Source organism: Oreochromis aureus, linkage group 3 (genome assembly GCF_013358895.1).
Source record: "Oreochromis aureus strain Israel breed Guangdong linkage group 3, ZZ_aureus, whole genome shotgun sequence".
Classification (NCBI taxonomy): domain Eukaryota; kingdom Metazoa; phylum Chordata; class Actinopteri; order Cichliformes; family Cichlidae; genus Oreochromis; species Oreochromis aureus.
In genome coordinates, this window is record NC_052944.1 from 9,062,619 (window position 1) to 9,088,390 (window position 25,772).

Genomic DNA, 25,772 nt, shown 5'->3' on the forward strand with positions numbered 1-25,772 from the left:
AACCTTCCTACTTGGACAAACTAAAATAATTATTTTTTCACAGCTAAAAACCAGAACTTTCAGCTGAGAAGCAATGAGCCACAAGGTCAATTATATGTGGACTTTGTGTAATGGAATGAGTCAATGATGTTTGCCAAGTCGTGTCTAGAGTTAATGAGTACTTGACACTTCATATTTTCCAGCCAGGGCTCCCAGGCATTATAATCAATACAAGGAACGCATTAGCTGTCCAACTGAATGATGTCCTGAAATCAGGGCTGTAAGAACCATTTAGCAAATATGAAATTATCAGTATGGAATTAATCTCAAAAGAGCAAACAACGCATTTCCGCAGAAGTCAACAGCATGTTAGAGATTGTACTAACCAACTGCATAACTAGAGCAGACGAGACAGGAGGGAGGGCTGTGCCAGATGTAGTGTAAAAATTAGTCATGCAAGTTTTGTTTTCTTTCAGTGGAGTAAAGAGTACAGCTGAAGAATAAGTATGCAGCGCAGATGCACACGCCCACTCAGCGAACTGGGGTCTCACTCTGCTCCGATTGGAGTTGAATATCTTTTCATTTGAATTACAGATTTCTTTGGCTAAAGTTTTGCCTCCCTTGTTCATCTGGGCCATGGACATTTTGTTCCACAGTAAATATTAAAGCTCATCTACCTTCTTTTTTTTGGTTTTGTGTTTCTTTCATCTAACACGGTTTCAGCATTGTTTTACTGTGAAGGTTCCTGACATCTGAAGAGATCACCTATGTACATCACAACTTTCTTATGTATTAATTTTCTGTTTATACAGTAGAATGCTTCAATTTCACACAGTTATAATGAGCACAATTTTACCATTTTCACATTTGACAGATGCTCCTAATTTAAGCTCATTTGTTTTCACACTTATTTGAAAAATAGCTCTTAAAACATAAGATGATGTAAGGCGCCGACTTTACTTTCAATCACATCTATAATTTTCTGTGAGCTGTGATTTAGCACACAGTGCTACTGATAGTCAGGTTCAGAGCTTAGCAAAACTCTCTGTTTATACACCACTTTGCATTTCATTATTAGTTATTATTAATCTCTGGCTCTCTTCCAGACTGTCTTTTTTCTTGTCTGCCCAAACCGGTCGCGGCAGATGGCAGCTGCTTCCTGAGCCTTTTTCTGCTGGAGGTTCCTTCCTATTAAAAGGGAGTATTTATGTTCCAAGTTCTTGTTCACAGGGGGTTATCTCATTATTGGGGTTTTCTCTCTAGTATTGTGGGGTTTTTACCTCACAATATAAAGTGCCTTAAGGCAACTGTTTTGGCGCTACACAAATAAAACTGAATTGAATTGGATAAAATGATTTTTCGAGAGATGATCTCTATCATGTTGTGACTACCTACTTTAATATTTAAATATGACGAGCACAGTCTTGTTAAACAGATTGATCTTTCAGAACGAAAAGCCTTACAGTTTTAGGACTGTTTAAGAACAAAAGCTTAGAACGATGAGTAACCATTTTCCTCCCAGCCAGAGACTGTGTCGCGGTCTGGGCTCTGCTGTCCCAGCAGTAATGCATGGCTGTTCTGCTGAAGAGCTCAAAGACATCCACAAGACGGGACCAATTACAGCCTCCCAGACATCACCGGAGAACACCACCTCCACATCTCTACGGTTACCATAATGACCTCTCAGGGGCTGATGGGAGGAATTGGGATGCTTGGATACAGAGCTCTAGAGAGTGTCTGACAGCACCATGTGCAAGAGCACACTGCATAACATTTACACTCGACGAAAAAGATTTTAAAGGGTTTCAAAGTGCAATGTAGAGCTCTGTAATAATGGTTTCATTTCTCTTTCATGGTGTGAAACCTCATATAAAAGACTTTGTGAGATTTGGATGGATCACTTTGGGAACAATGGAAGGTCTTCAACACTTGACCCTTTTTTGATAACTCACAACTTTATATTTTTAGAAGTGCACGTGTTAAAATCTATTATTATTTAGCTCATATTGCAATAAAATCAATTTACTTTAAGCCTGCAAAGTATCAGAAGATTTGAAAATACAGAAAAATCTTAATTATGTAAAATATTTCAGCAATATTTCCATTGCAGGATTCACATTTAAGCAAATATTTGCCACTGGCCATATTAACTCCTTTGCTCAAAGGGTTGGATTTTCTTGAGCTGTATTGATTCCAGTAAAGCACAAGCAAGCTCAAAGGGTACTCAGAGATTTGCTTAGCTGTTATAAATATGGCTGTGCTGAAAGTTTCAGGCAGAAAATCGTATAACAGCACAGCGACAGTGGGAAACGTGGCATCAGATCTAAGTGAAACTGTCAGAAGTTAAATTGTTTTTCTAAGAAAAACTGGGGCTTTCTCGGCTTCAAATCTGAAGTTTAGCAAGAAGGCTGACAAAGGGGGTAGTACATGACATTGAAAAATGCCTTGCATAAATTGAGAAGTTGGATCCGAAGCAATATCACGCAGACAAGAAGAGAAATGGAAAACAATTTCATCACAGACACAGAATTTCCTAAAGTTCCCTTTGTTGTCCACGTTCAAGGTGGTGCACAAAATGACACTAAGCAACACAGTGGGTTCCCTTCTCATTTAAATACGCTGAATGATTGACGATAAGATCAAAAGGTACCACTGACTCTAATTGAAAGCAAGAGTCTAGTTTAAATATCACAATAAATATCACAACAATCCTCTTATCACCGGGGTAGTGATAATTTTGTCCAAGCAATTTTAGATCTCCCCAGAATAAGAAAGAATTCAGCTCTTTTCGCAGCTCGTTTCATTCTATGACAGGCCAGCAGCATGCAGGGACGCAAGACAAAGGAGCTTTTTATTTCCAACTTTTTTTGGAGAATTTTGTTTCAATGAGGGGTATAAGTCCCGAAAGTTTCGGCTGTGTCTGTGTATATCCACTTCGTGCTTTGGTCTAAAAAATGGCCAAAGTTTGCAGGATTAAAAGAATGTTTGAAAGACATAGTCGCATTTGGGGCTTTGTCTGTGTGCAAAAGTCCCAAAGCTCCAATTTGATCCCTTTTATTATTTTATACTTATCTGCACGCCACAAAGCCCTTACAAAGATACATACATATGCATAGAATAGGTGTTTAAGATTTTAATTCATTCTCTGCAAAAAAAAAAAAAAACGTTGTTTAAATCCAATAACAATGTTAAGCTGTTCATTTTATGCGGTCAGTATGGCTCGTCAGCTCAAGACAGGAACTGTATCTCATCCCTGCCTGTAATTGGCTCCCAAGTGCCGTGATGGTATTGCAGTCTTTGCCCATAACTTGCAAAACGTATTTTTTTTGTGTGTGTGTCTGTATATAATATAAAGTCTGATAATGACAACAGGCAATGGATGCACAATGCCTGGTCCAGTCTCTAAACAGCACTCTGACTCCTTGCTGATTCCCTGCTGTACACAAAGCTGACCATTAACTTTCATTGAATCCTCACGAATTTCTCAAGTTTTCACTCTGGCTGTTGCTTCTTTTTGCTTTAATATCATGCTGGCTACGAGTTGCTAAGATTAAATAATCGCTGAAGAGAAACACATGCAAACACACGCATTTATACAGAGTGTTAGCTATGGCAGTGCACGTTACTGCAGAGGTTTGACGAGGGAGGGGATTGCACTCCAGGCTTGGCTGGGACAATGGCAGCCAGCAGGAAGATGCAGGGAATCTGTGATTGCTAATTACAGACGCTCAAAAATCTGTAAGGACGCCTCAACAAGATGACTGGTGTAGAGAATAAATGTTGACGCAGCTTGTGCGTTAATTGCTGATGCTAAATTATAAGATGTATAATTATGTTGTATGTTATGTCTCTGTTTTGGATGTGTGCTTTTGAGATGTTTTGAATACTGCCTGAGGGGGGAAAAAAGAAAAGATTCAAGGCAAGTGAAGCTGTAATTATATGATACAATTGTGACAGCAGGTGCATTCTTGCTCCTGCTCCTGCTAAATGTTACAGCAGCAACAGGTGGTGAAATTCATTTTTAAAATTGATCCCCGTCTATAAACAGACCACAGACAGAGTCAACTGAAACAACCGGTGAAGTAAAATGCAGTCTAATAATATTTAGCTAACATCACCAGCAAAACAATGATGAATATTCATGTTGAATTTTTGATCCTTGATAGAAAAAGCTTTAAACCACAACCATGTTAGTGATACTTGGTTATGTGTGCCGATTACAGTTTTTGCATATCGAAATGACTCATTACAATTCTTTGACTGCAGGTAATACGAGCAACAGAACTCAAGAAGGGGAAGAAATGTTCTTGATTAGCAATTTGCTCATTATTGTTTGTTAATCGACATTTAGTTACTCTAATGAGAGAGACGGGGCTTCTGCAAATACCAAAAATGTAGTAATTGTGCTAAACATTTCAGGTCTGATTCACAGTAGATTAGTTGGGGCATTACCAAAACAGTAATATAAAATATCACGCAGCCTTATAAATCAACTAGAGAAGAAAACTGAAATGTTCTTTTATAGGAGACAATCCTTTCAGTTGATATTAGCACCATAGTGGCTGGGATTACAGTACGTAAGGTAATGTAATGTGTTTGTTCATCAAGAATAGCATTGTTTGTGGTGTTAACATCCATAAGGTCTGTGCTGTGTTGGAACTGGTGCACACTCTTTTAATAAAGCCCTCGATACACTATAATCATTTATGGCATTAAGCCTGTGGTATTAAAATTATACAAGCTATAACCAACCCATAATTTCCCCACTGGGTGTAGATCTAGATTATAAAAAGAGAAGAAAACAATGCCAAACTCATTATTTCTATAACAAAAAGGGAAATAACACACGTAACCGCAACTTTACATTGACCTAAACTCAGTCTGTTGTTACACGAGTCCTTGAAGGGGCTTGAGCAGAATTTGTGCCCGTGCTTGCCTGTGACACTTTCTGAAAGATTGTATAGCGACACAGACAGGCATTATTACACACTTTCATGCTTCCATTCTCCCTCTATGAAATGTCACTCCATATTCAATGTCCTTTCACTTTGCCTTGGCTCTATTGCACTTCAGTTTTTCCGACTTTGCTTGGTCAACCTTTTTCACTCTCCATTTTGCCCGTATTTGTCTTCATTTCTCTGCCCTCTCATTTCCCATCCTCACTGTTAAACACTCACAATATTCTTGCCTTGTCTGTCTTTATCTCCTTTAATCCCTGTCTCTTTGCTTTACTTAGTTCCAGCTAATATGCGGTGCAAATGCCAGCACAGGTCAGTTGTTCTGACTGGTTATGCGAGTGTCTGGTTTTCATTACATCAATCAAAACTAGCAGAAGCTGAGCATGGACAACATGCAGTTTTGAACTGATGATGTCTTTTAGGTGAGGCTTTGGGTGTTGCCCATCAGTGCCTGATCAATTTCTGGTTAATATAGCACAGATGTTACAAACACAGAAGGGTTTGAGATACCTGTGAATCAGACAGTTTGCTCATATCTTTCCCAGTAGCTGCTCCCACGGTGTCCTAGCAGCTTACTTTTGATGAAACAAGTCTGCAATATCACATCAATCTTTCTCTGCTGAACAGAGTTCACACATTTTAAACATGTATAATTCTGTGTTAACAAGATCAATCGGACCAAAGGTTGGCTTTTCTATCACAGTTCTTTCTTTTCTGTTTTTTTCCATTATCCAGATAGATGTTTATATACATAAACTATGTTCCACATTATACAGCTTCTGTAAAATGAAAATTGAGTGACTTTTATTCAATTTTTTTGCTTCTTTTATTTCCTCTGACTTCAAAAAAGGTATCAATCACAGCCAAAGGGTTTGTTTTGTTTTGTTTCTGTAAGCAAGACTCAGTTGTCATGCAATATGTGGATGAAGGAGAATTAAATAAAACATGGAACAGTGCAATGACGTGCAAGATGCATGAAAAAAAAAACACTGAGGTTTCCCGAGAACTGGTAAGAAGTCGCTGAACTGTTAAAAGATCTGGGCGAGCGCGCATAAATTTGCTTTGATAAAAGCTTGTTAAGAACAGAGAGAAACGTTCAGCTTGGAAACTGATACACATAGCACTGCAAATAGTTCCAATTACTGATAAATGGCATCATATGGTCCAGAAAGGTGGAGCAGTGGTTGGCTGGTAATGCTACATTAGCATTAGGGAAGTCGTTCTTTTCAAAGGGATGTTAATGCTTCATGATGGCAGTTACAATACATGGAATTTTTGATAATCTGCTGATTTACTGTAACAAATCATCAAAATCCAGAGTGTTAAACACGACCAGTATGTCATTAATGACATCCTGCAGAATGATATGCAAGCAGAATCTATAGAGCTGTATACATAGATTTTTAAGCTGAAAAAAAGGGTGAGGCTCAAATAATATTTAACTTGATCAGTTCATTTGGTACTACTCTGTTTTCTTTTTCACAAGTCACTTTTTGATGTTACAAATACAACAACACCCTGCAAAATAAATTAAACAATTTTGTGTTCTTTAAAAAAAAATTGTTTTCACTTGTATTCATATCCAGACTGCAATATAATTGCTAATTAATAAAGACATTCCTAATCATCGTGAAAAAATAACAACATAACTGAACAAAAATGTCAAATATGGCGCAACAGCGGCACATTCTGTGTTCTTTCAGCCTCTCTTCCCCAGTATTTCTGACATGATGGAGAAGGGGACCTGTTAGTCTGGAAAAAAACACATGCACCCCTGACAATTTTGCATTCATAAGGGGCATTATTAGTAGCCAGACACCTGCTGGTGAGTATCACCCAGCCAATGAGGCTCTAGGGAGTTATGGTGATTTGGAGCAAAAGCAGTTCCATTATCTGCTAACTAACCAACACTGAGTGTGGTTGAATTACAGACCTTATTTGTTGGTCTAAATTGAAAATCTCAAAATTATGTGTGGAAGGACAATTTGAAAGGTTCTATAACTGAAACAGTAGGAAATTGAGTCCAGTCTAAATAAATTGTTTTGCTACAGTTCTTCCATAACTTTTTTTTCTGTCACCCATTACCTTTCCTCACTTTAACTGAACTTTCTGCTGTCTGCGCTAATTGCTTACTTAGTTTTTGAAATGGCTCTCTTTACTGTGTCTACTCTCCCATCAGTCCTTCAACATTTCACCTGGGAGTTATGGAAAACAAGATTTCTTTTCACTGGCTCATGTGCCAGGAGAGATGTTATAAATACATCAGTGGAAAAACAAAGTGCCATCTCCTTTCTGCCCTTCTACTTGAATGGATAAGAATTCAAGTGTTTTTGTTGATGAGCTCACTTAAATGTGCTTTTCCATGCCGATCGTGAAACTGTTTTTTTAATATACATTCCATTTTTTGCATTTGTCTGCATAAAGGTTGTAACACAGCACAGAATAAAAAGCCTAAACAAGAGCATTAGGGTGTAGAAACAGACACACTCTCAGAAGAAATGCTCACTTTATCTCGGCTCCACCTTCAGTGAGGAAGCCAGCTTTTGATGAAATGGAGAGAGAAGAAGGTGGGGTGGAAGAAAAAAAATGGCCAAAGCTCAGAGTAATGCCACAGTAAATTGTATTGGAAGACAGGTCAGAGCAAGAAAAAAAGTTAAAACACACTGCTCTATTGCAGCACTCATGCTCCCTAGGCCGTCATTTATTGAGAGAGCCCTGACACTGAGCGGAAAATAGAGGGGGTAGAGAAGAACATGGGAGGGGAATGAATCAAAAGAAAACAAAAGGAATCTGGATGGGCAGTGAGACTTTACAGGAGTATGTGAAAAACCTGTATAGAGGAAACTGGGTTCACATGGCATCTGATGTCTCAGCACCTTATAAAAAAATAACTTTTCTTTATTGGATGATGGGCATAAGCTAAAAACTATAATTACAATCAGTGCTTGTGTCTGTTTTGGAACTATGCCTGAGATCATGGTGATTCATCACTGACTGATTAAACAGTAGTTAAAAATATTCTAGGTGTTGATTGTAAACGTTAATGAGGAAGATAAGGACAGTGATCTCAGCAACATCAATTAAGCTGCTGCTGATGTAGATTATGACAAATAATCGGCAAGTCGCCGATAGAGTGCCAACACTGTCCTCACCTTCCTAAAGCTTCGCAGGAATATGCGCCGTTCGACCGGGTGAAGAAACAGCTCGAGACAGTTATACTGTTTGATTTCAGGTGCTAATCCGGTTTTGTAGCATATGATTTGTTCGTTATTATTATGCAAATGCTTTCAAGCGCTGCTTTGGCAGATCTTCATTACATTGCCTCCTCCCTCTGTGTCGTTCATGATCCTACGCCAGGTGCAAAGTGAAGCAGTGTTAAAGAGGAAATTGAATACAGCGCACGTTCTGTAATTCATCTGGTACACAGGTATTTCTCATTTTTCTCTTCCAAACTAAATCAGATTCAGACATCCACACCAAGTTCACTGTTTATGCTCAGAACAGTTGGAGTTTAAATAGTCCCAAGGACCACTGGGACCTCGAGAATGAATGAAGAGAGACAAGTGAAAAAGCTGTTGTCCTTTTCCTGACGCAACAGATCTGGCTTGTGTACAACTCCACATAGAATTAGAGGGACCATTTTTTATTTAATAGTCAGTGCTGTAATCAGGCTCATACCGCCCACAATCACTGGACGAGAATTTGTAATTCAAAACATCCAATATGATTCATTACTCTAAAGTCCTGTGCAAATGCTTCACTTTGAACAATAAAGAGTCGTGTGCAGTGAATAACACAGATAATGTCTGGAAAACTTTGACATGATAAATTTTGCAACTGACACTGCTTTACTAACAGTTTTATCAATAGCTTTCTTGTTTAAGAGGAAAAAAATATTGGCATGAGCCATTCCCAACTCGGACATCAATGAGTTATCAATATGCTCCCAGAAAAGCTGTGGCATGAAAGGCTTCTAACACAGTGAAAGTGAAAATAGTCATTTTTGTTTAAAGTAGGATACTGGTGAGTTTTCATTAAGCTAGCGACTAGTGGCCATTAGAGAAGTTGTAGTTAATGACACCTCCACACTGGTTTGTGCAATCAGTCAGGGTGGCTTGGCCTTGACATTTCAGATTGCTTTGGTTGGCTGTCAGCATATTTACAGCATTCAGATTAGAAGTCATTAAAGTTGAAATTATGTAAAGAGGTGAAGAAAAAGAAGAAAACTTGCAGTATTTACAAGACATATAAAGCACTTTGAGTGGTCAGTAAGACTTGAAAGGTGTTACATAAATGCAAGTTCAGCCTGAAATACAGACAAATGTAATTTCAATTTTAAGTTGTGGACATTTTTCTTGTTGCACTGTACGAGATCTTTATTTAACAGTTCTTTTGTAACTGTTGGGACAAAGAAGCAGGCTTTAAAGGCTATTCACGTGGACATGACACTTAGAAAGAGGGTGACAAAAAGAGGCAAAGGAGATGGAGAAGAGAAATGTATTCCTTTCACGTAATAGAACGGGCCCTAGCATTATGGTAATGACATACAATATAATGGGAGGACAGGAAAACCCTCGGGATGTAATAGTGTATGTATATCATCAAAGGATGACTAGATTTTGATGTTTTAGGTCCATCCTGACAAAGGATTCCTTTGAATAAGTGGAAATGTGAAACCACTGGTGACAGTGTTCTCAGGAGGACCGGGGCTGGGCACCCACAGTAGCAGTGATGATGTTCTGCTCATGAGCAGTGCCTGATGCAAGACATTGTTGCCCTTACAGTATACCCTTCAAGGCCTAAAGTTGGGCAGTGGAAAATATACACAGTCAAGTGTTTATAAACCACATACCCTGGCTGAGTCAAGGTCAGAGGTAGTTAAAGTTATGTTCATTTTATCTCAGAATGTGGGGACAATCACACTGTTTACCAAATACACTCGAAGCCACTGTGTCCTTGAGTGAGACAATGAATTCCTAGCAGCTCCAGGGCTGCTGTACTGCTGTTCATCGTGATCCTCTTACAGAGAAGGGAGGCAAAAGATATATCTCGCCTGTGGGGAGGGCCAGCAAGCAAAAATTTCTATGAAGTGTGACAATATTCCCCTAAATCCATAATATAAGAATGCCTGAACCACTTACATATACTAGTTTGTTTTTTTTCTTCATGTATCTTGCACACAGCCTGGCAGAGAGCAGCTATACTAAGAAAAGTACAGTTTTTCCAAAAACCCAGAATGGTTCCTAGTAGCCACATTGCTGCTATGCATTTGAACATGGATGAACAGTTGCGGCCTTTCCATATTTTATGGGATCACTTCAGATGACATGGTTCTGTTTCCTGACAAACTAAAAACCTTTAGAGTATCTATCAGTTTTGGGAAGTACATTCTGCCTTTTAACTCTAGCCACTGCCACAGGAGAGTGCTAAAGTTTTCCAGGAGAGAGGAAGGTAGCGATCTAGGTTTTCCTAACTTGGAAGTAGCTGACATAGAATATAGAAAAATGAAAGGGCATCTCAGCAGCATGAAACTTTTGATTAACGACACCAACACTTTTGAATTCTGCCTGAATCCCGTATTTACTTCCAGGACTTACTGACTATTTGCATATGCCTCTAAAAAAATGGTAACAGAAAAAGAAACTGAAATCCAGGAAGAATTAATCTTCTGGTCTATGTAAAATATGAAAGGATTTTGGTGTTGTGGCTGTATTAGTAAGAGGCTTTAGGTAGTGGTCAGATGCTGACATTACTGCAAAGCTTTGGGTCAATCAAATGGCTAATCTCTATTTTACTGCGGAGCTCATTAAAATGTGTGTACCTGTTTGTCTTTCTCTCCTCTTCTCCATATTGTGCTTCAATTTGTTCTGCTTTTGTTGGGAAATGGAATGTCATTGCTTTACAATTCCACAAAAATATGCCTCATTAGCAAGCATCTTCAAAAGAAAAGGGACACGTACTTTCTAAATACGCTCCTCCTCCATTCATCTCCTCATCCTGAATAGATTTATTCTACTGTTGTTAATGTTCTTCATTTCCCCATCACTGTATTTAATAAAGGCAATTAATATCTTTGACATTCTCGTGTTTCTTGCATAGTAAAACAAATTATTCCCTCAGGGCAATCAATGTTTATGTTTACCTCCTTTTCCACAGGCCCAGCACTGTTCACTTCAATTTCAGATTTAATAGAGGTAAAAAGCATCACTACAATAACAGTCAGCCTGAAGTTAAACTAGCAGTCACCTGCTTCGTATTGGGGCAGCTGTGGCTCAGGTGGTGGAGTGGGTCAGTGGATCAATCCCCAGCAGCTCCTACTGATCCCAGAGTTGAACACAATGCATTCATCAGTGTTTGATTTGGATAAAAAGAGCTGTGTGTGCGAATCTGTGTGTGACTGGGTGTATGTTAGAGAGATTAAGAAAGCACTTTGAGTCGTCAAATGGAGTAGAGCCAGTCAAATGACCTACATTTAAGAATTTGTTGCTTTATTTTTAAGTCTGTTGAGTGCTGAGGTTTAAGGCAGCTCAGTTTCCCAACTTCAATCATTTTCTCCAAAAACTCAAAATGCTTAACTGAGATTTTAATATGTAACAACTGCCATGTGTTTAGTAAAGTACATTTCCGTGCATCTATAAGAATGGATCTCCATTCAACAGTATGACTCCTACAATGGTAGTAACAATGTGTATATTAAGTGTACAGGATGTAGCAAAGGACACATATTCTCATTGGCTTAAGTGAAAAACTAATTACCGGTAAGTGTCCTTGGTTTAAGGTGCTTGTATAGCACTAATGAATTAATGATCAATATATCATTGTTAAATTAATTGTGATAACTGACATAATTAGCATAAACAAATTGGGTCTCTTAGCCTTTGTCCACCCCAAATGGTGTTGGTGGTGCAAGCGTAATACGAAATGAAAACATATCATGTATACCCTGTAGCTTCCTGTCACAACGAAAGAATCTGCTAATTGTTCTTGTTATCTTTCCAGGGGGAGGCTGTCGTCTTGGTGATAGTCTTGTTCGTATAATTATAGTGAAGCCTGAAAATGAACGAGGTAATTAGTAATATAACATGATATCAGTTAGACCTTGTGACATTTAAAATATGTCATCATTGAAGACTCAAAAACAGTATTATGTAGTTAAGAGATGAAACATTTCAAACAGGAAACGTGGGGATAAACCAACACCCCGTCAGATTTAGGGTTAAAAAATGGAAAATATGGAACTAGGCAACGGAGCGCTCACAGCATGAGGCATCAAATGAAATTCCTGCAGAGAATAAAGCGAGTGTTTAATCAAGAAAATCCTTTTTTACATTTTTATTTATTCTGGGGTAATTAATTTTGTAATAATAATTAATTATTAATTATTGGATCAAAGCAGAGACTCTGCAGGCATGTTAGTAATCAATAACAATTTACACCAAGACGAGGCCAAAGATTCTACAAACTGTTTCAATTAATTTCTTTGTGTCTTTTGATTATATAGGACAAAACTAGCGGTAATATAATGACCATCACATTTAAATTGGTTAATTACATTTTGTTACATTTACTCATAATCCTAATAAAATTTACATTTGTTATATTTCTAATTGTAAAAAAGAATACATTCATGAATTTGATTGTATGTTTTTTATGCATTATATTATAAAGTTGATAAGAGATTAAAATGATGCCATTCTCATGATATCAGCTTATAGCACATAGTATGTATGATTATGATTATAAACACAGTATATAATATGTCAATGACAACTTTTATTGATATATGCTGCTGCTTAGTCAAAGCCACTGATTGTTCATCACATGTGTGATGATAATAGTTATTATTTTACCCCAAACCTCGACCTTACTAAGCCTAACCAGGTAGGTTTGGGGCTCAAACCATCCACATAATTGTTTGCAAACCAATTATTAACCAATCTGTAACCATTAATAATCATTTCATTGTTTTTACTGTAATTTCCTATCCATTATATATTCTAAACAAGTAATAAATGTGTAATTTCACGTTCCACAAATAAGCACTCATCGTGATATCATATTGAACTCATCATGATTTGTGTTCTCTTTGACCTCATTATTGGGTCTTTCCATCATATTCCAGACTTCTCTTGCAAATATGATAAAAATAGTTTTAAAATGTTTAGAATAAAACAAGCTATTGCAGTAGAAGAATATGGTAACAACTTGCAGTATGTTGACAAAACTGGCGCAGCTGTATTCCCTTTGTGAAGTATGTTGAACATGCATCACAACGGGTCTTGCTCTAAGACCTGCTTTTACTCTACAAAACCGCTCAGTGCTATCCTTGGGAGACTGTGTGTGTTGTTCCATCATCATACTTTAGCTGACAAAGAGGAATGCCTTGAAGATTTTTTGCCTGTCCAAAAACAAAGGAAAGGAAGACAGAGAGCACAAAACCCATTTTCCCCATTTTCTCTGTGCAATTACACAGATAAAGCTTGGAGAATTGGATTTTTTTCCCTTTGAAATGCAGACTGAAATGGTGTTAAAGCAAAGCAAAGAGATTGAGAGGAACGTCTTATTGTTGCTATTTCGTCTGTTTTTTGTTTTTTTTTAAACAAAGCTTTGTGTGTGACCATTGAAAAGTAACACAAGTATATAAAAAAAGCGGAAAAACATATTCTGTTTATCAAGTTTAAAAATATATATTTATATATAATTCTCGAGAGCCTTTCATCACCTACGAAACTACACACATTTAGCCCTGGTGCTTTGTTCTCGTGTTTACAGTGTTTGAGCGCAATATTTTGTCAGGAGGATTGTCACAGTAGAACCACAGAGAATATCTGTGGTTCTACTGTGTTTGAATGCCCAATTAGACAAGTGAATTGAGGATAGAGACATCCCCTAACCCCCTCTAAAGTCCTCTAAAGTGATATTTACAGCCATTATTCTTCCCACTAGCACCAAGCTGCTTCGATATCTACCCCCTGCAGGCAAGAATTGTTCAAATAAAGAAAAGGAACTCTGAAAATACATACATTTTGAACACAGCAGCATGCACATTAACGACACAGATGGAGGGTTATTCCCCAGCCATGTTGAGAATTTGTTGATTGGACAATGAAAAGATGCCTTCTGCTTCATTTAAGAAAAAGAAAATCAATTGGCTGTCTGTAATTTTGAATATGCAAATTGAACCATTGTTGCTGTGTGCCTCTGTGCTGGGCAGCTGTCTTTGTATGTTCAGTTGGAAGCATATTATTAGAATCAAGTAGAGTTTGGTATCACTTCAGTGCACAATCAGTAGTTGTATTGCTTGCAGAAGAGTTCATCTGACAGCCTCAGGACTGATTAGAGTGCAACACCTTGCTATTTTATGACTGAAAGTTGGCAGTTAATATGCATTCTGCTGTTTTCTTTTTCAAAAAATAAAAAGGTGTTTCCTTCCATAGTGTAGAGATGAGGTCACGTGTAGATTAATATAACCATGTTTTCTCCAAAAGTTGAATCTGTTCATCTGGACGTAGCGTTTTGTGGGAGAAACGTTTCGTCACTCATCCAAGTGACTTCTTCAGTCTCAGCTGACTGCAGGTTTCCCCAAACCTTATAAACAGTACATTTGCATAATGACTGAAACCAGCCCACTGAAGGAACAATGGGCTGTGAGGTCAGTTCCTTAATCATAATTATGCAAATTCTCATGACCATTGATCAACAATCACTGACCAAAACCCACTGATCAAAGAACACTGATCAATGGCCATGAGTACCATTCACAGAGAGTTGGGGAATGGCTGCAATCACAGCATTGTAAGATGGCGAAAGATGTACCCTTAGGCCCCCTCCTCGATTCAGAGATGGTCTTTCCCTTGGACACTCTTTCAACGATGAGGATGTACACATCCTGGACAGGGAGGAACGCTGGTTTGAGCGCGGAGTCAAGGAGGCCATTTACGTGAAAAGGAAAGACCATCTCTGAATCGAGGAGGGGCCTAAGGGTACATCTTTCGCCATCTTACAACGCTGTGATTGCAGCCATTCCCCAACTCTCTGTAAATGGTACTCATGGCCATTGATCAGTGTTCTTTGATCAGTGGGTTTTGGTCAGTGATTATTGATCAATGGTCATGAGAATTTGCATAATTATGATTAAGGAACTGACCTCACAGCCCATTGTTCCTTCAGTGGGCTGGTTTCAGTCATTATGCAAATGTACTGTTTATAAGGTTTGGGAAACCTGCAGTCAGCTGAGACTGAAGAAGTCACTTGATGAGTGACGAAACGTTTCTCCCACAAAACGCTACGTCCAGATGAACAGATTCAACTTTTGGAGATTTACTTTCCTGGATGATTGAGAATGCATCAAGACGATAACCATGTTGTCATCACACGCTTGTATTCTGACAAGTATCGGTGGGTGTCATGGTGTTACATGTCTTCACTCATACATACTGAATGTTCATTAAAAAATCTCAAATAAACTCTGTGTTTTTCTGTTTTTAACACAGAACAGAGCGTGTGTGCAATAGTGACTTAAATGCAGCTAATTAAACCTACTTTATGAAGCAGCAGCCATCTCTAAGCTCCAGTTCTGCACTGTTAAAAACACTAATTTTAGAAAACTGCCACATCTTCTGACAAAACAGCCATAAACACAAATTCAAGACAACAGCTGTGCTTTGGTTGCAGCTATATTTACAATGATCACTCTGTGAGCAAATTCTCATGCACAGAGGGGAGACATGCAAACACAGGCAGGGCTGGTTGAAAGACACATGCAATGTAAATCATTTGTAAACTATAGGAATATAAATGGTATTGTCTTATTCTGTATCTCACTCGAAATAAACAATTATTTCTAGTGTTTTCTGATTTCTGAACTATTGACAACATTATGAAATGACCACAAAATATAGTTCAACATAAAACGTGTAAAAAACGTTCATCCTTACACTTTAGGTGGCAAATTTTAAGATCGACTTGCTAGCTGTCTTGCACTTATGAAATATTTCACTACTTTGTAAACCAGGGAAGGTATGGATTTCCCATTCCTCTATACATCTTCCTCTACAGACTGCCTTAGGATTATTCTGTTTTGGTGGAATTTTGCATACTGCAATGGACAAAACTGGAAAAAAGGGTAAGGTCTGTGAATAAATCATTCCCCAAAAAAGCTTGGGCCGCTTTTTGATCTTTTGACTCCTCACAGCCATCAGTATGCCCAGGGAGTCACCCTGACTTCTGATGTGTCTTACACAAAAATTCCCTGTAACCTCAAGAGCACTCCAAGCTCTGGGACACAACACTGGCAAAATCAAAGTGCTTCCTCCAGTGCCAATCTTAATGTGTGTTCATGGTGGCACTTGAAAGAGTCTAGCCATGGTCACACAACAGTCTATCATCTGCTGTCCATTGTTAATATCCTAGATCCAAGAAGTACGTGTTACTTTTTGATTGCTGACATTCTTAAAGCAGACCAAAGACATTATTCACATGCTGTAAAACATTTTGTGGAACTGCCGAGCGCCTTCCTTTGAAGGCTTTTATTTAGAGCGGATTCACAGAGACAGAACATTTAAAAAGTCAAAGTAGTAAAAGGTCCCTCTATCACATAAGCTCATCATTTTGTTGGTAAAAGTCATTCACTATGTGTTTTTGTTTTTAAAAAATCTTCAGTCAGATAGTCAGCTCAGTCTAAACAAGAAGCGATGAGCAGTTATTGTTTCTCGTATGATTCTTTTTTATGTGTGATGTTGGATTTAGGTCAGATAGTGATTGGTGAAAGATGTTATTGCCCTCCTCCTGCTGAACGAGGAGGATCACCTTTTAAAGCAAACAGCCTTTTTATTTCAACCACTGTCCACTCTTGTTTGGCCAGCATATTTACACATGAAGCTCAGGATGAAGAGAGATTTATTTTTCTCTGTTAGTTTTCTCTGTTAACTTGATAACACAACCAACGTGGATTTTGGAGCCATTTTTGTGAGATATGTGTGAAAGAAAATGGATAGTTAACAAGAATATCAAACCAGAACTGTGCTACATGCCCACAAAAACAAAGGAATCCTCAAGAAAACCAATGAATATGCAGAAGTCCTATTCGAAAAGCCACTGGGATGCTCAGTGTGGTTATAATTTAGATGGATTTGAGCTGGCGTGTGTTTATGGCCACCCTCCAACAACACTAAAGGGACAGGCCAAGGATGACACTGGGATAGTTATTTCCTGCAAGTGCCAATGTTTTCTGGAAGATTTTACAGTGCTGCTGTTACCTTTGAGGTCCAGGTTGCGTGCGCCATTGGAGTGCTGAGTAACGGTGCGTGAGTCAATCTTGAGTGTGTGTACATTGTTGGCATCCCGGGACACCACCACATTGTGCCACTGGTTGTCGTTGAGTGGTTTGTCTGAGTTGCCCTTCATCAGCGACGGGCCATTGCCGAGATCAAAGACGTAATGGATGTACCTTTGAAGAAAGACGTCAGGATTAGGACTGTGTTCCTAACTCTTGTAACTCAACAGCGGTGCACGAGTTAAACAAACTCATTTGTTTCAGGCACTTTTTATTCCAGGAAAATTGAATTTTATATCAAATCTTCCTTGGACGACTTTTTTCCTAAATTTTCTCCAAGATGCTGTAAGAACATTTTTTGGGGAAAATATTAACAGTTTATGTAACTGTACTTGAAAACTGTGATTTGTTTTGGAGTTTTTTCTGGCTGGTTAAACATGTAAATATAGATACCTACTTTATCTAAAACTCTGTGCTTGCCCACAGGCAGATGAGGTGGCACAGTTCCCTTCACACAAATATGGCTGTCTTTTGTGTTGTGGGTTAAAGCTATTGTGCTTGTTTCATTCAAGGTATGTGATTTTTTTTTCTACCTTGATTCCAATTCCTTTATGTAGCCTCTTGTCTTTTCGGGGCAGAAGCAGCTCAGGCTTTTGTGTTATAACGATGCCGAATTCAGAGCACAAGGGAAGAGACAAACACTACCAAAAGCCTCTTTTGGAGACCCCAATTATAAGCAGCTTTTAGGTTGATGCAATTCACAAGTCCAACCACTTTATTTTGGGGTTGTGATGGCTTTGTCAAGTCTTTGTAGAAAAAAAACAACCTGAGAAAAACCAGATATCTCTACTTCCTGTTGACCGACCACTAACAAGCTACAGCATGCGAAGCTTTCAGCTGAGCTTTTAAGATGACTGATTATGATTACCCACAAACATACTCTAAACTAAGTTACACCGAGCCCACTCTGATTCATAGCAGCATTAAATGACTCACTGATCTGTGGGGAAAATATATGTGCTTATGTGCTCTAAGTAAAAACAAGGGCTGGTGGACAGAAATCTGCAGAGCGCAGGGGAAAAGCAAGATCATCTTTTTTAGGCATAGCATACAATAATGAAAAAACATAAAATGATTTAGACAATTAAGAAAAACCCAAGTAAAACTCACCCCTTTACCAGTTCCACAACTATAAAGTCGCTCCCATCTCCGGAGTTGAAGAGCATCAGGCCATCAGGCGTGGTGGTTTTAAACTGAAAGAACAGGTGCATGGAGGCGTACGCTTGTAACGTCGCTAATGCTAAGTAGCTGCCTTTTGTTCGAAATGTCACCGGATCCGCAATGATGTGGCGCATGCCAAAGCGGGCATTCAGCTCGCAGTAGGAGATGTCCCCGTTTTTACACTGGTCTAGATATGGCACACTATTGAAGGTCAGGCCCTGCAGATGGCCAATGAAGTTTGAGGGGACCACGGATATGAAGCGGCGCTCAGTCATGATGCCCGTCTCAATGTTGTGGAACTCAAGACGTGTGTGGGCACCAGTCATCTGGCCTAAAAATTGTGGATAACAAAGACAAAAAAACATTAGCAGATGGTACTACATTTCATTATTATTAGCCTTTATTAATTTATTTTATAATTATTATTATTATCTTTACAGTATAGTAATCAGTTATATTGCTGATCTGCGCTAAACAATACAGTTGTGTTTCAGGACAGATAAGGAGTAATGGTCTTGGTAAACTGCCGATTAAAATCCTTTCCCTACTAAAACGCGGAAGAGCCTGCAAGGCATCTCTTGGCATCATTTCCTTTTTTCTTTCCCAGGCACTAGTTTGTGAATAATGTCAGTCTTCAGAGGGTTGATTTTCGCTAATGGTCTCGACATGCACACTCTTTTTTTTTTCCTCTTCATCTACCACACACCCTCAAACTCACCTTTTCGCTCAGCCTTTGCCCTCCCATCCTTTCGCCTGAGGCCACAATGTTATGTGTGCCTCTGATGCCACCTTGTATTTGACCTTTCATCCTTCTCTTGGATGCAGGCAGAACCAATTTCTTTGAACTTTGTTCATTGGCTTGCTCACTCATGGTAAGTAAAATAGAAATCCCAAAAAAGCTCTGTCTGTATTCATCCTCGAATATGTATGTATCCTTTTGCTTTTTATACATTTTTATGGCTTTGCCAGGCTTTGCAGCTAAGGTACCTGGCATTTAAAGGCTTTAAAAATTAGATATAGCGTAAGTCACTGTGGGATGCTTGGAAGGTTGTTATGGAGATTGGGAATTGGGTACAAACATCTTAAATTTAGCATTATTTGCTAATAAACGCTTGCCAGCTGAATTGGCATTATCTCTAAATATGAGTTCAACAATAAAAATGTCTCATTCACTTTAATTCTAATTTGTCACTTTTATGTCTCAAATCAGATGTTTTAATGACAACTAGCAAAACAGCTGCTCTGAGCCTGTGGGTACATACATTATCAGCAGAACACGTGGATTTGAGAGTGCAGCACCACGCTCATTTACAGCATCTCACACCAAATGAATCCTCTGTGTCCTAATCACAACTAACCTTCCACTGTGACGTTATCCACAGACAGCTGTAGGCTCTTGCCTCTCCGCACCACCTTCACCATGTGCCACTCGTTATCGTTCAGCTTCTGCCCCGCAAACAGTGTCTCGGGTCCTTTGCCTGTTGTAGGGGGAGTTAAAATCACAAAACAGCACAGCAGAAATGATGTGTGCGCCTACCAACCCCCACCCCAACACCTTCCACCTCCACCTCCCAGCCACCCCCCCAACACACACACACACACAGGTCACACACTGTAGGTGACAGGGTTGGTAGAGAAAACCTGCATGTTTGCAAAACACATTCGCACTATTGATTTTCTCACTATGCAAGGCATGAAAGGAACTGAATATCTAGCCCGACACACGCTGAGTTGCAGACATTATATGAAGGTATGTCCCGCTTTCACAAAGCATCTCGTGTCTCAGTTCAGCACACAGAAGACTCTCCTGATGTGCTGCATAAGTGGAGGAGACCAGGTGGTTTAACTGCTCACCCCTAAAACCTCCCTCCACCACTCTCCTCCCTAATACTCTCTTTCCATTTCTCTGCTCCCAGTTCTCATCTCCTCAGCTCTACCACTAAAGGAGACACAGGTTTGTGGAATGGCATATGGTTTTGCTGAGATGCTCTATAGAGAAATATTTACATAAGAATGTTTTCAAAGTGGGGAGAAGGCTATTTATAAGCTGCGAATGACGGAGCTTGATTTCCTCAACATCAGAAAAAACTGCTGGCGTGAGGTACCAGCAGCAGAAAAACAGAGTGGGTTTTCATTCGGATAGCTGTCATGAATGCAGCAATGATCTACTGATTTTATTCTTCGCTAAAAGTCAAAGTAGGAGCAGGTTTTGTGGAAGAGCAGTGCCAAATTTTGTGGACTGAATACAGATGAGTCCAGATAAGAGTAAAGGCTATGGCCAAAAAAAGTAAAATCCTTATATCACATGGATTAAGACTCTAAATGAAGGTCTAGCTGTAGTGGACCTGGGGTGATCAATATAATCAATGATCAGAGAGAAGAAAGAGAGTTTTTGTCAACAACAATATAATGATGGGAAACTTTCACCTCAGTGGCAGGGGGACACACTGAAATAGTAGAAAGCCAAAAGACACCAGTCACTTTCATTTAAGCCACCCTCACTACTATCCATGCTTTTAGGTGGCTCTGAAGTAGAGTGAGGGCCATTGAGGCAGATCAATAGAGACACAATGACATCAAAAGACTGTGGCTTTCTTACACCATTAGCACTGATGATTTGCTTATTTTGAGTCTAATATTTGCTGTCCCACTCCAATTCCAGGGCCACTGCCTCATTTCTGACTAGTTAGCCGGCTGGAGCTGGAGTGTGCAGCTGCTCGAGTGGATGATGTAGTACAGCCGGGTGAAATATGACGCTCCCTTTCCCAGTTCTGTGTGAAATTATTTAGTCTAGAGGAAAAAAAGAATGTACCATCAATTGATGGCCCCACTTGGCAAGTAGAGACACTGCCCACTGGAGAACCATTTTCCCATTTACCCCTGTCCCTTTTTCATTATATTGTTTTTTCATTATTTTTTTTTTCCTTTGGCTACATAAAATGTGAAAGAAACACTTTGATCCCTCATATGTGAAAGGAAGAGGCTGCCATATCGATGCAAAGAGAGCAAGTGCGGAGGAAAGTTGCAAGCAGAGAAATTAAAGCTGATACAAAGATATGCAAGAGTGCAGAGATAAAATGTGAAAATGGATGACAGCGTAGAAAGAAGAAAAGAAACCTACAAAAACCTAAGAAAAAAAGTGCAACAGAGCTGCAGTAGAGCTAGCTGGCTGATGTAAGAGTGTAAAAGTTAGAAAAGTACAACAAAAATGAATGGGAACAGCTACAGCTTCAGAATGGAGTCCATGTAATATTTATTTTCCCTGGCTTCTACAGGCCACAGGAGAGCCAGGTCCACTGCTACCCACACAGCAAGAGTCATTTGGCTATAATACCTCTAACAATGGGGGACAAAAATGTATGCTCCTCTGGCCGAGCTAGCCAAGCAACGAAAAGCTCTGGGCAGAAGGTGGTAAAAGTGCAGCCAGGGACCCGTTAGCCTGTATGGTCAAAGTTGGAAATAATGACAACACTGGAGGGAAAGCACAGATAAGGTGGGGATGCAAGTCCACTGTCAAAGGTTAAAGACGAGTTTTGCTGACTTTTGTTGATTTTAAAATAAAAATGCTTTCAGTTAAAGCAGTTTAATACCTATGTGGGTAAGAGAGGTTAAGTCTGTAACCGATGATTATCTGATTTTGTGCTACAAACAGCATGAATCCACAAAATGAAGAGCACTGTGAACAGAGCTGTTAAGCCTTGCTGAGAAGGTGGAGATGTGTAGATTGTTCTCTGTAGCTCTAAAGGCTCACTGCTGCTCCCCCTCCTTGTCCCACTACCCTGTTCAATTTTTCAAACTTATACAATGTTAAAAAAAACATGTTTTTAGAAAACAATTACAGTAAGTGTCAAGTTCAATGACATTTTTTGACTACTTTTTAATAAAATGTCAACTTCTGTTTTCTTGTTAAAGTATTACTCCTTTTAGTGTAAAGCTGCAGCGCTAGAGAATGCTTGAAATGTCACCATCACTAGGTTTAATTACAGTAAATATCTAGATATGCATATAATCGTGTTACCTCATTAAGCGCTAGTGACTTAACAGATCTTTGTTTTATTTAAATTTTCACTAAAACTTGAATGAATTTAATGTCCTGATCCTAAACCCATAGGTGATCACTGGAGAACACAGACCGCCTCAAACCGCATGTGATGAAGTTTGTGGTAATATTGTTCGCAGTTAAATTAAGTGAAGTCTTACTCCACTGCCCAGGTAACAAGGCAAACAAGAAAACTAAGGACTTGCAGTATGGGGTTAAATGAGCCACTAAGCTGGTAATGTAGCCACTCTCAGAGAGAAGTACTCCTTGGTGAAAAAACAAGGAGGGGAAGAGGGCTCGTTAATGAAGAAGCTGACAATTATTAAAATGAAATTAATTCTCATTCTGCCACTTGTGCCTTCTTACTCTGTCTTGATCAGCAGGGCAAAGGGCTGTGATCATATAAACAGAAGCTCCTTGTGCCTCTATCTCTCCCATTCCTTTGTTCACTCTGGTCACTTTTCCTTACACCTTCTAAATGCATCACAGAGGCACTGAAAAGAGTAAAAATAACTAAGATTGTGGACTACTTTCATTGACTGTGTCAGCTCACCATAAGTGAGAGGTGTGATGTTTGCTGGCTGTTGCGTAATTACCAGCAGTCATCCATCATTGGTTGCTGTTTTCTCTCTGTAAACAACCTTGATTAATGCAATCAGATCAATGCAACACAGGTCCTCAGCCAGTGGCTGCAGGTTGTTGCCATCAGCCTCTATACAGGCTGTGAAGCTGCTGGTGCAACAGCAAGTACTTGAGCACAGTTGTACAATTATTTTGTCTAAACTCTGATCACGACAACTTATGAGAGAATCGCTTATCATCACTCAGCGAGCAATGGTGATAACATTTCTATCACGACAATCAAGAAATAAAACATGAAAAATGTTTGTTTTCTTTTACTTTGCAAAAATAGCAGAGATCCAGATATCTCTTAGACCACTGATAATATGTGTAGCTAGAAGAAGAATCTGACAGTTTGAATATCTCGCCCTGCCTAATGACTTTTCTTATCCCTGTTCATATTTGTCACAGACACCACGACTCCAAGCCCCTTTATTAAACATGGTATGTGTCACTTAAATTCTTTTGCATTTTGCACGACATCAGAGCTTTGTGTGGTCCTGTTAACATCTCGCTGTCACATAGAATTAGTTCCAAATAATAATGGCTATATAGTACACCAAGCAAGCTTTCTGGCATGATTATTAAGTCAACCAGTGCACCAAAGTCTGGCCAGAGGGAGCAAAGCCAGTCTGAGATTTGCTGGGCTAATGTGCTTGCCAAAACGACAACGCCACAGCACACCATCACAGGGCCACAGGCAGTCTCTAGTAAGTTTGCTGCTGGTGTAACAGTGGACGACTGGGAAAGCAGCAATGAGTCATGCATTCGTACATAGAACCAAGCCACGGAGGCCGTTTATCAGGGTTGCTCAAGCATATGCAGTTAGTGTGTTTAGATTGCAGTGGTCAGGGGCAACTGCAGGGTGCGTCTGCAAGTTAAAGGGTCAAATTGGTCTAGGGGCAACTGACTGTGATGATGTTTCAGATCTAACAAGACAGCTTATACCCCGATCTACTCAGATTAAAGAAAAAAAAAGTTAAAATGCCACAGGATTCACATCAAATGTAGCAAAAAATTTATATTCCAGCATCAGTGTAGCACTGAAAAGTCCCCAATTGGCTATCACATAACAAAACAAATGTAAATGCAATGCATGTATTATAGGATAATGTTGTTCCCTGATTGCACCGCTTTTTTTTTAAATCTCATCACTCAACCAACTGACCAGGTCAACCTGAGCTACTATCTTGGTTGAGCTCCAAAAGAGTAAATCTCCATGAATCATATCATTTTATGATGCTTGGCAGAATGTGCTGTCTTTAACGATGGGATACAAAGGTAAATACCAGCCTAAGCTCTGTGATTTGAATTCCCTGGAAGAAAGCACAACCCTGACTAGCTACTGCTCTGGACTTTCGAGGTCATGAGCTTCTGCAAAGCCATGCACAAATTTATGCATTCACATAAATGCACACACTTGCAAGCACTCGTGGGAAAAAGGTAAATCTAACAGTGGACTACAGTCCAATTAAAATAAGCTCAAGAAAGAACCTTACTGCCATTTGTTTCATTCTTGGCTCAGCAGCCCCACTCTGAGGGAGAAAAACAGGAGAATGCTGATTCTGTGTCACTGAACTGACGAAGCCAGAGAAAAGGGAGACTCAGAGGGGCTTGTGCAGTCGGGAGCAAATGGAAAATGAGAAGATCGTGGATACCAAATGACTGGAATTGATTTTTCATGCAAAGTGGCATAGAAAACAGAGCCAGAGAAACCAATGCTGACCAGGGGGAATTGTAATGCTTGGCTTCTCCACGAATTCATATGGTAAAGAGGGCCACTGAAAAATCTGCTTAGCAAGACAGACAGGTGCTGTAATCATATATGTGTGTGTGTGTGTGAGTGTAAGACTTGCTTATGTTCATGATTAGCATTTCACTAACAGGTGATAGACCTCAGGCAACCCCCCTTTGTGCACCCATCTGGTAAAGCACATTGTGGGCTCAACACACTCCAGTGTTCACACTCTCTCACACACACACAAGTATGCAAAGAAATGTGAAAGGGAATATGGAGTTTTAATGTAGGTAAAAATGATATACATCCTCCTCTTTTAAAATGAACTAAGGGCCATTATTAAGCAGGAGTTTGTTTGCTGCCCCTTACCAAGTATAACACAATCTAAGAGATCTAAGAGAAAAAAACAATTCCTCTCATATTTACATGAAAATTTCTCTAAATGTTAAAAACACAAAAAAATAGCCAAATAGTGATAGCAAGCAATGATAACATAGTAAATGTGATATTTAGGTGATAATTCAACCAATAACAGTCCCTGAACAAAGTTGACTTTTTAAAAAAAATTCAGGAATAAGAAAATATGAATTGGAGGTGGCAATGAAAATACAACGCTGGTATGTGTACGACTCAGATTTTGCCCCCAACAGAGCAACAGAGAAGATTTATGAGGACTAGTTAAAGGCTGACAGCCTATAGCTATTTTATAGACAGGGGAACTTTACAGAGCTTTGAAAATTTAAAAAGAAATTACAACTTGGAGACCGAGGGGTTTTTTTTTTAAAGATATGTATAAATGAGGCACTTGGCAAATGAAATTATTAGGGAAGGGTTGGGCAAAGTGGATGATATATTAAATGTCTTCCTATCAGTACACAAACAAGAAAGCAAGCATAAAACAATATCAAAACTTTACAGGGGCCTCCAAGAGTCCTCAAAAGC

General features: G+C 39.2%; 1 protein-coding gene across 1 annotated transcript in view; it reads right to left on the reverse strand.

Annotated features, from left to right (window-relative positions):
* The window catches only part of nrxn2b (neurexin 2b), a 654,120-nt gene that overhangs the window by 288,732 nt on the left and 339,616 nt on the right, over nt 1-25,772 (reverse strand). Inside the window, exons 12-14 of the mRNA XM_039609711.1 lie at nt 19,791-19,910; nt 18,382-18,763; nt 17,195-17,385 (exon numbers count right to left, since the gene is read on the reverse strand). Of these exons, the coding sequence (XP_039465645.1) occupies nt 17,195-17,385; nt 18,382-18,763; nt 19,791-19,910 (693 nt within the window). The remainder of the gene's footprint in view (nt 1-17,194; nt 17,386-18,381; nt 18,764-19,790; nt 19,911-25,772) is intronic.